Consider the following 11,414-nt stretch of genomic DNA (forward strand, 5'->3'; position numbering starts at 1 on the left):
TAGTTAGTTTGTTGGGTTTTCGAATGGTTCTGGAGGCGCGCCTGTGTGACTAGACGACAGTGTCTCCTAGTGGTGAATAATTATACTTTATGTCTGACTCCTGTGATGTAGTGTTACCAAACACTCAGTCCTGAATATCTTCTACGTCAGATGCGATGTTCGGCGCCAGTGGTCTAGGACAAGTGGTGTCGTTTACGTTGAGGTGTCGATGTTAGTCAATTTTCGCTGTTTAATTTGACGTGGTCAATCCGCAGTTCTCTGCTGTGTGAGTGATGGTATCGCGTGGTGACAACTGAAGTAGCTAGTGAGAAGAGACATGCGCTGGAGAATGCCTGAGTACTATGGGGGGAGTGAGACCGGTGTCTATCGTCTTATTGCGGTGTTTTTGTGACTGGACTATCGTTGGCACGCGACAGACGTTACCATGAGCCGACCGCCTCTATATAGACGACGACACCGCCTCGTCGGCACCGTCGAGGGTGTATTGCGTCCCTGTTAATGACAGAGTCCGCCCCCCCTGCTAGAAAGTGGGTGTGGGTCTCGCGAACCGGATACCCGACCGGGCACCTCACAATGTTAGACTTATCTCACCCCCTCAGGGAGTTCTTCCACTATTGTATTAAGTCTACGTTATCGAAGGAGGTGTCCAGAGGATACTGACATTCACCTCCCACAACTGCCTCACCACGGAAGTTTTTCCTGTGTAGAGAAAAGTTACAGGACAGCCCCGACTGAAAATAGTTAAAGATGTGCGTGGATTAACTATTTGTGTCCTCGACAAGAGATAGCTAGTTTCACATGACCGACGATAACGACGTAGGTACACCGCGAAACTCCTTTCTGCCGATCGGTTGTAGGAAACCAGATCGCAAAATACTTTCCCTCGAAAGACTGTCCGAGGGAGAGGTGTCTCGCGAGTATGTGTGCCGAGTGGGACTCGCGAGAGCGCGAGTTAATACATAAATCTCTTACTAAGTAAGTTCTCTATTTATGTGTGGTCTAGATACGGTTTAGGAGCGTGTGTTGTGCCCTCAAAGTTATAGGGGGTATCACTCGTGGCTGTTGTCTTCGTTTAGGTATGAGCTTGCCTCACAATACCTTACTTTTGATTACTCCGAGATGTAGATATGCGATTGCTAAGGCCAAGAGTCTCATTGTACCTTCACTCTACAGAGTGGTCTGCCGGAAGAACTTATTCCGCTTCGCTCCTCCACGAATAAAACTTACTTGCGACGCAGCATCGGGTTCGATGAATATCCACCCTCACCTAAGGACTGCATCTGCAGTGTCTAGTGGTCGGTTAGGTCCTAATCCGCATTACGNGCAATTTCTAAATCAACCCAATTAACCGAGTTTGAAATCGTCATACTTAGTTTATAAGGAAATGATGAAGAGGAACAAATTAAATGATTTAAAAATGATATCTATGTAGGTGGTGACGCTGTTGGCGGTTCTAGTGTTAACAGAAATTTAAATTAAATATGTGTAATGGCAAATGCCATATATGATTTTCTTACCTGGAATTCTGCCTTTTTGAAAAGACTTTTTGATTGAGTCTTAGCTTGTCCGCAGTTCTAGGGTTAATATTAATCTAATATGATTGTCATCGGTCTAAATTAGATTTCAAATGATTAACTGTGTATGTAAATAAGATCATGGTGTGGGTGGAATCCATTTTCATAACCACTGTCTTTTAACTGATTTAAATTTGGAAACTGGGCTTATTCATCAGAATTTCGTATAACTTGACTTGCTTGACATGAGCAATGACTTGACTTGACTTGCTTGACTCTCATCACAGTGACTTGGGACTTGCTTGATACTTGTAGGTCAAGACTTGAGACTTGCTCATGACTTGCACATGTAGGACTTACTCCCACCTCTGACAGTATTTACTCACCATTATGTGTCCGTCCACTCGTTTCCCTGAAGCTATTCCGCTGCTTAGTATTACTTCCGCCGCTATACTTAAGGCTTTGACAAAGTTATTTTCCACATTTGGAATCCCGCGTGTAATCCAGAGTGACCAAGGGACAAACTTTAAATCCAAGCTGTTCAAACAGGTCCTTCAAACACTGCAGGTGAAACATGTCATATTCAGTGCGTACCACCCCGAGTCGCAGGGTGCGTTAGAACGGTGGCATCAGACACTAAAAAATATGCTGCGAAAGTATTGCATGGAAATCTCGCACTGAATTCTCACTAAAAATTGCGTGAGGTTATACGTATAACCGTGAGGTCCCCAGGTTTGCATCACGGAACCTGAGATAGTTTATAAAACATCTGCAACCAGATGGCACTTTCTCAACGCCGTCTTTGCGCCATCATGGACGGTACGGTCTTTTGCCGCATTCCAGTGCGACCACGGACCGTGGCGTGTAAGTCAGTAGGCGTGCGTTGGAATCGAAGGGTGAACCAGCCTGAACGGAAGCGGGTTTGGACAAAGGGATTCATCACTGTCATCGAAAGGTTTGAGTGTAAACTGGTCTAAGTTACATTCTCTACGGATACACCGCTCCGCCCACTTATGGACATTGGGTTATGGACGTTACACCGTAGGAGGGTCCAACCCTCACATGTGTTACTCTAGTAGATTTTATGCGTAATGTCAATGGAATATAGGACTATTATGTCTATAGTGCGTCAGGACTTTCCACCGTCTCGCCAATGTGGTTATGGCTTTCGGGTACCTGACACAATTGACATCCATTTGTCAGGTCCGCTATCGCCTTCCGCCTCTAAAAGCTTTCAGTGCCAGACAATTTGCATGGGACGGTCAATGACTGCATTAAACCGCCTTCTATTATTCGATAGCTGTCTCGTCGTGTGCTATGGCCTGTACCTCTTGGTGGCCTATGTGTTGTCCGCAATGTGACGAATTATCACCAGGCACTTTGTTGCCATTCGCGCCCTCTAGGCAGTCTAAATCGGAGATGATCCGTGCCCCTCGTGGTACCTGATCTCGAGACACATCGTTCTGGTAATCTATGGTCATATGAGGGAGGACTAAGTATTCCCGCCGACCAGCCTAAACGTGCCATGCCCACGACGAATTAGCCGGAGAGCGGAAAATGTAGCTACAGTACGCAATAGTGTAATCAAACACAGCCCTGTAGGACTTTTTCCCGTGCCCTTAACTCGGTGATTGACCCAATACAGTACGACGACGAGGCGGACGTCTACTGAATTGCATCACCCGTTGCAGAAGATTAGTAGAGGCTCAATGTATTAGCCGTGAGGCCGACACACTACCCTTGCGTAGTGGTTTGGCAGTAGTCTACCTGGCCTTGATAGACATTGTTAATTACGCCCTTTCGTCGATGGAGAAACTAATTGGTTGGGGGTCTGACCGACAGTCGTCGCTACGCGCTTACTATTGCGAAATTGTACAATTGTACCGTCTGCGCGTAAAATGCAGCAGGAGCCTCACGTTTATTGTATTAGCCACAGGTGATTCTGTCAGTTCCTAAAGCATGCTGGCTCCTTAAATCGCCTCTCGCGTCGCGGTCCCTATCCGTTATTACGTTCTTGGAAAAGGGGATAGAGTTTCACGGATCCTTGTCGCCGTGCCAGTATTAATGCGAAGTACTGTCGGACACTTCGCCTCTTCGCTGAGAGATCGCTCACTTAAACGGGCCACGTCCTGCGAGTGCTTTGACTGATTGCATTAGGTTATGCAAGAAGAGACCTCCTCATAGTCGGCTCTCTTTGAGTAGTACATTCTAAAATTCCCCCGGCGCCCGCATACCGGCTTTTGCTCGAGGCGCCCGACTTAGGATTGCTAAGGACTTGTCGAAGTGCTCGACGCTTGTTCTGCTTCCCTTAAGGGAGTAGGGTCAAAAAAAGGCANGACATTCGCGATACAGAGGGCTTCATCATACTCCACTAGCACCCCCACCCGCTGATATTCGCGATACAGAGGGCTTCATGGGAACTTTGAGGGAGCCGGAAGTTGGAGTACCAAACACTGACTCCAGGTACTCATCTGAGTACCTCACTGAGAAAGTTGTGTGCACCCCTGGTTATATCATAGCTTTTCTGAGATATTAAGCCGTTTTTTTCGCAGTATTACAGATTTACACATGTACAGCAGCCACCTGCCAGTCATGGTAGTCATTCCTCTGTGAATGAAGCCCGACCAATCAGTGAACTGGATGAGGCTGTTGCGAGTACACTCCACTTGGTTACTCAGTATATTCAGACTTGGATCCCCATAGATATTCAATATAATTAGTCTCCTACAAATCCATTTTCATCTCAGAGGAAAACACTAAAGAGGCCTTTTGTCCAATGAAGTAGATAAGGCGTTATTGTAAAGCTCTCTGACCAGCCTACTTTCAAAAACCTCAGCACACACTACACTGTAAGGCACATAGACGAAGCAACATTTCTGAGCAAACTTTGTAATTGCTCTGCGCTCCAGTGTATAGTCAAGTCACAGTTGATACAAAATTGTTGAGTTAATAAGTGAGCAATTAAACATGAGGAATTCTGAGCCAGATTTCCACTAGACAAGAGAAAATGGGCAAGCATGCGGAAAACATCACATTTACAAAATCTTTCTGAGTATAAGGAAAGGTTTATCAGAGAGCAAAATCAAGGCCATGCAAACCCGCTTACTGGACAGAACAAGACTCATAAATTAAAAGGGAAAAAGCATAGTTATGACGACATCAACAATAGAGTGCCAATCAGTGCACAGACCACAACATAAAAAGTGAAGGAAGTAATACAAAAAAAACTGAGTGTTACCGTGCAGTTCTACTCACCTTTAGGGCTTGAGCCAATTTTGGCCCGTGGCACTGCTCTGCTCCTAGAGCAGCCTGGATGGAGTGTTGGACCACACTGCACATGTGATCGAAAGGGTTCACAGATCCGTACGTCTCAATGTCTCCCAACAGGACCATTCCCAAAGAACCAGAGAAGACTTCAGGATCAGCCAGGATAAAGACCCTGCAGGGATTTACATGACATGTTGAATGATGGACAGGGAAGGAAGTTTGACTATGTGCAGCAGCACGAGAACATAAAATAAGCATATCATATTTGTAAATCATCACTCACACAAGGCTTTTATTGTACCCTGAGACATGTGTTTATATTTATGGCTCACCTATCCTGGAAGGGATAGTGCTCGTTCTTTAGTCTCTGCTCCGCTGTGACCATCCTTTGGTACATCAGACCTGTGGATCAAACGAGTATTTAATGACAGTATGTGGTTAATTATTCCTATTAATTATTCCAGGTATGCCACAATACCTGGAATGGAGCGTTCAGTTTTGATCTGCCTGGTGTAGCTGAGGCCTACGGTGCAGTAGGGATGAGGATAGGTGAGGAGTCTCTTGCAGAAGTCATAAACCCGCTTGTACAGCTCATCCGGAATGTAGGCTGTCTGGAATATCAACAAGCACACAAACACACTATTGATAGAATAGAATTGGGAGGGATGAAACCCTCTTTAATGGTCACACATGCAGAGCACACAGCACACACAGTGAAATGTGTTCTCTGCATTTAACCCATCCTAGTACCGGGAGTCTAGTACGAGGAGCAGTGGGCAGCTGTTGCACAGCGCCCGGGGAGCAATGGGAGTGAAGGGGGAAGGGGGGTGTCCGGTACCTTGCTCAAGGGCACCACGGCAGGGCAGGAGGTGAACTGGGACCTCTCCAAGTAGCAGTCCACACTCCATATTTTTTAGGTCTGGTTGGGGACTTGAACCGGCGACCCTACAGCTCCCAGTCCAAGCCCCTACTGACTGAGCCACTGCCGGACAATACAACTAATGCTGGGAAAACATAATTTTCCTTTTACCGTTAGCCTTAAAGGTCCCCTATTATACTGTTTTTCATCAATATATTACAGGTTTTAGATATATACAAAACAAGTCTCTGAAGTGTTTGGCTCGAAATACCAAACAGATCGTGCATTGTCGCACCCCATAAACCCCTCTGTTTCAGCCCTGTTTAAAAAGTGCTGATTCTCTTTCAAAAAATAAGGTGCCACTCGCCACGCCCCTCTGCGAGATATTTGGTTAAAAAAACCAACAATGGTGCTCTAGGAGGAGATTCAGGTGATGAGGTGGGGGGTGTTACCTTGGTTGGTGATTGGCTAATGGTTACACAAGCCAAAAAATCGTTATGACATTATAAAGTGGCCAAAATCGGATCATTTTCAGACAGGTTTTTATATAAATGGATCAGGAAAAAAAGTGAGCGAATCTTTTTTCATGAAACTTTCAGAATCTCTTTACACAGTTTATGTATAAAAGACATGAAAAAGTGGATTTTGCATAATAGGTGACCTTTAAGCTGATCTTATCTGACTAAGCAATCATCATATTAATGTTAGTCCAACACAACGAAAAACGATACAGATCGGCTTACACGCCATCTTATCAGGTTTCCACTTCCTTGTTGACATTATCCTCAGAAATAAAAATACATCCTCCTCACGTAGGTACTTTTGCAGAAACTTCCTTCATTGCATGTCTTAAAACCATTGTGTAACTTTATGGCATACCAATCCAACACAGTCTGGGAACAAACTGGTGGATTCTGAGATTCTCTTACACGGTAAAAAAAAAAAAGGACTAAAGGGACTGGAGACGGTTACAGAAACGATCTTCTAGGTATAGCTGTGGAAACTGATTAAGCAAAGCATTTAATAGATAATGTTAATGATGCGAAACAGTAAGTGTAAGTGTAACAATGTTTGAGGAAAAACGCACCTGAATAATGGCATACATCAGTGTGTGGATCAGAGGGATGATAAACCTGCGAGAGTCCCATCTCTCAGCCTGAAGAGAAACACACACACTGTCAGGGTGATGACACAAGAGGACTTTCCATTGCAAATAAAACTACAATAATTATTCAATTAATCAATAAGTTGATGAAGGAAAATGATGCGTTTCATAGACCAACCAATAGTTGATAAACTGAAAAAGGTAAATAATCGATAATGAATAAGCTTTAGTAAACCAAAGCTATCAGGTCACATATTTTAAAAGCCAGGGGTAAGTGTTTTAAAAAACATTTTATTATAAGTATTCCTGGAAAAGTGGAGTTTCAAAGTGTGAATAGTGCCACTGCTGGGATCAAATACCTTTTCCAGCTCTTTTATCAGCACCCAGACCAGAGATAGGCTGTTTGCAGGATTGTTTTGAACCTTCTTATGAAGTGTCCATCTCAGCATGCCTACAAACACAGAAAGAAAAACACACAAGCCATTAACTGATGCAAGGTTTCCACAGGACTAACACAAACTTGCTAAATGTGTCACACTTTTCTCCATTACGGAGCTAATCCAAAAATATATCCGATGACTAACATCACCGACATACTGCTGACACAGCTAGATGTTCTACAGCGGGATTAACACTTACAGCTGCTTTCAGTAAATATCTGTTCAGGGAGGATTACGGGATGGGATTGCGTTTTTTTTTACGTCTAATCTTCATGTCCAAATATATTGAATAATGTCATTGAAAGTAAATGTATTATTTACATGGTAACGTTTTTTCCTGTTTTGTTGTTGCCACTTTTTGAAAACGATAACTATAAACCTTGTGTTAAAACCCAGATATATATTTATATTGTGTACAATGTCATAAATGACTCATGAGCAAAGCCAACACTAGCAAAGAAAGACAAACTCTTTTAGGGCTAAGAAAAAAAATCTTCCATATACGTTTTAATCAATTTCAGTGTGTTGCAGTATATCTATTGTTACCTTTGTTGAGACAGTCTGGAGAAAGCTGGTTGTCCGTTTCCCTGGGCAACACAGCCTGGATGCTGCGGTACAGTTCAGGCTCTGGGACAGTGGGGGAGCAGCGGGCTGGCAAAAAGAGGAAAGGTTGGTTGTTTTAGTCTGAATATGAAAGGTTAGTAGGTATATTTTCTAAGAAACAAAGACCACCATTATGGAGCTATATCAGGGTCATACGTTTTGATCATTCAAAAAAAAAAAATGTATTTGAAAGTTCAAGTTTTTCAAGATGTATTCAAAATAAAAATAAGTATCTGAAATAATTGTTCAGGTTGAATATTATTTGTATTCAGTTCAGCAATTCTTTTGAATAAAATATTTATTTTCAGATTTCACTTTTATACATATTTTCATATTTGAATTCTTATTTTTTTCAGTTGCAGATTTTACATTTTCAGATTCAAAACAATAGTTTTTTCAGTTTCAAATCTTTTTTTTTCAGGTTTCAAACTTTTGGATCCGATGTTGCTTGGGAGGGCGGGGCTTACCAAAGAGTAGTTTGGCATCCTGAGTGACAGGCCTCCCTCTGTCATGTTGCCTTCATGGATGTTAGGTAGCGCGAGAAATATAACTCAACACTTTCTATACACAATACTCCCGTGATTGGTCGTAAACAAAACTGATACCAAAGTCAAAGTTCCGTTAAGTGAGCTGTTGAGCATCGTAGTTGTCAATAATCGCGGTATAAGAGCAATAAACTGTGCTAGAATGTGAAATTACGTATCCGCAACGAGCCAGCAGGTTGTTCTGGTGGACCTGACGCCATCCCCCGCTGTCTCACAGAGAGATACCGCAGGTCCTTCCTTCCTGCAGCGGTCAGACTATGTGTATATATATTTTCTTTGTGGGGGTCTGCCCCCCACAAAACAGTTTTAAGTCCTGAGAAAGTCAAATAAGACAGTGTGTAAAACTACACTGCCCAGCCAAAAAAAAGTAACCACTTTGATTTAACTAGGCCAGTAGGTAAGGACTTTCCACTGGATAATAACTGCAGCGATTTATATATTTTAGCTGAATACACGTCTTTTAACCCTAACTGATGCAGTTAGTCACTTCTTTAATGTTTGTTCTTTCTGATGTAAAGTCAAGGTTGTAACTATTTGCAATAAAGTCGTGGGGCGCTGAACTGTTCCTTTGAATCTTTTGAATTTCGATATATGATCGTAATTACAAATTTGAAGGAGGGTGAGCAAGCTTCTTCAGGAACATTCATCATTAACTCCTCCAAAAAATATAGTTTATTTAATAATAACACTGAATATGTGAATCATAAAAGTGATTGACAGCTGATAGGAATTATTGATTGTTAATATTATCATATTAATTCAGACAAACATCGAAGAGACAGTTAATTAATGTACTTATTGCAGCAGTCTGCATATATTTGGTACCCCTGCTGGTCTAAGAGTGAAACAAACTCATTCAGTTATTGTTCATTTAAAATTCATTAAATTATGTCTGCCACCTTATATATTTATATTTAAGTATTTACTGTTGTGCCACAATAATGTCACCTAATGTTATTGAGTTAAAATATCAATACTGTGGCTTTCCAAGTTAACATTGATTGATATGAGTGCGATTAAATCAGATTGATATTTTAACTCAATAACATTAGGTGACATTATTGTGGCACAACAGNAACGGCCCCGCGGCAGTCCTTCGCTCAGGCTGCCTCACATCCTGCCTGTTTCAAGATCCCGAAACAGCAGAGGCCACAGCCCGCCCCGGGTCTCCAGCCCAGACACGAGGCGAGGACGAGCTGGCCAAAAAAGTCTCCGGTTCCGGCAGCACCCGCTCAGGCACAGCCGACCCAGGTTTTCAGCCACCAGGCGAGGAAGAAGAAGCGGGCGGCCTGACAGCCTCCTCTCCTCTCCTTGACGAGAGAGCTGGAAGTTCCCTGTTCTCCAGCTCCAGAACACGTTCCAGTGTTAGATGCTCATGTGTTTTCGGGGTGCCACCATGCCCCCATCTTCCCGCCGCCTCGAGTGATGCCAGAACGTCATCCTCAAGTTCGCGCCATAAGGGAAATGGACTTAACATCAAAGACAGCAAGTTCCGCTGCCTGTTTAAGTCACACAAACACATGTCATCATTATTGTTTCCTAATAAATCATTTTCCACTGTCGTTTCCAGGCTTGAAGCCAAGGGCGCAGTCAATAAAAATGAAAAGAAAAACAATAAAAACAATAAACAGTCTGTCGTCTACCCCTCTTTTGAGAGCGGCTACGGCCTCTCTCAAAAGGCGGACATTAGACGGGATTGTGAAGGCACCACCGCCACGCGCATGCGCAGTGTCGGCCGGGGTTGTCATTCTGGGGTACCACCGTGTTCAGACACTAGAGGGCCCCATAACACAACAAATAAAGACACAGAGGGCAGACGACAGAGATGTGACATCTCCGCTCACTTTAAGGAGCGAAAAGTGGAAGATACTCACAGATTCTGCTTGGGTTTTCAAGACAGTAACACGGGGCTACAGGCTCCAATTCGCTGTCACCCCCCCTCGCTTCTCGGGCATTCTGTATTCACAAGCCCGGGGAGAGTCGGCCCATATTCTAGAGCAAGAGATTTTCTCTCTACTAGAAAAGAAGGCTATATCGATAATACCCGCCGAACAGAGTCAGAGCGGCTTTTATTCCAAGTATTTCCTCGTTCCCAAACGGGGAGGGAACGGAATTCGGCCTATACTAGATTTGAGAGCTCTGAACAAATATCTCAAAAGATACAAATTCAGAATGCTCACTCACACATCTCTGTCGCGTCTCGTGCGCCAGAACGACTGGTTCACATCAGTCGACCTGAAAGACGCGTATTTCCACATCCCAGTATATTACCCACACAGGAAATATCTGAGGTTCGCCTTTCAGGGTGTCTGTTACGAGTACAGAGTCCTTCCCTTCGGTCTGTCTCTCAGCCCGCGAGTGTTTGTACGATGTACGGAAGCCGCGATAGCCCCGTTAAGATAACAGGGTATTCGCTTGGCAACTTATCTGGACGACTGGCTGCTTCTCGCACAGTCGGAGCAAGAGGCTATTACGCAGACGAATGGCACTGCGCCACTGGCTGCACCCGACTTTTATAGTATGGGGCGTGCCTATGGGTGCTGTCCTATCGCGGAAGGTGGTCACCACAGACGCATGTCTGACGGGCTGGGGGGGTATATACGAAGGTCAACCTGTGAGGGGTCTCTGGAGCAGACACCTCCAACGGTCACACATAAATTATCTGGAGCTTTTAGCGGTGTTCCTCACCCTGAAACGCTTTCTGCCTTTTCTCAGAGGACATCATGTCCTCGTGAGGACAGACAACACGACCACAATATCGTATATAACCGCCAAGGGCGTTTGCGCTCTCTCCAGTTACAAATGCTGGCACGCAAACTGATCTTGTGGAGCTGCGGACGTCTCCTCTCTCTGAGAGCGACGCACGTACCAGGAGTGATGAACCTCGGGGCAGACCTGCTGTCCAGAGGTGCACCACTGTATGCAGACTGGACTCTACATCCAATGGTTGTGAGTCAGCTGTGGGTGCGTTACGGCCGAGCCGCGGTAGATCTGTTCGCATCAAAAGAAAATGCTCAATGTCAGCTGTTCTTTTCAATGCGCGATTTAAACGCACCGTTAGGCGTGGACGCGCTCGCGCAC

The 11,414-nt window shown here is 44.2% G+C and overlaps 2 protein-coding genes across 4 annotated transcripts in view; one reads left to right on the forward strand and one right to left on the reverse strand.

Moving 5' to 3' along the window:
- Positions 1-8,533, reverse strand: part of LOC104965306 (phosphoinositide 3-kinase regulatory subunit 6) — a 22,264-nt gene extending 13,731 nt beyond the window's left edge. The window contains exons 1-7 of the mRNA XM_010794264.1: positions 8,488-8,533; positions 7,732-7,836; positions 7,105-7,196; positions 6,728-6,796; positions 5,260-5,392; positions 5,114-5,183; positions 4,770-4,953 (exon numbers count right to left, since the gene is read on the reverse strand). Coding sequence (XP_010792566.1) covers positions 4,770-4,953; positions 5,114-5,183; positions 5,260-5,392; positions 6,728-6,796; positions 7,105-7,196; positions 7,732-7,836; positions 8,488-8,533 — 699 coding nt within the window. The remainder of the gene's footprint in view (positions 1-4,769; positions 4,954-5,113; positions 5,184-5,259; positions 5,393-6,727; positions 6,797-7,104; positions 7,197-7,731; positions 7,837-8,487) is intronic.
- Positions 1-11,414, forward strand: part of msrb3 (methionine sulfoxide reductase B3) — a 168,848-nt gene that overhangs the window by 28,432 nt on the left and 129,002 nt on the right. The gene's annotated exons all lie outside the window — the stretch shown is intronic.

The sequence above is a fragment of the Notothenia coriiceps genome, unplaced genomic scaffold (genome assembly GCF_000735185.1).
Source record: "Notothenia coriiceps isolate Sejong01 unplaced genomic scaffold, NC01 NC01_scaffold00037244, whole genome shotgun sequence".
Classification (NCBI taxonomy): Eukaryota; Metazoa; Chordata; class Actinopteri; order Perciformes; family Nototheniidae; genus Notothenia; species Notothenia coriiceps.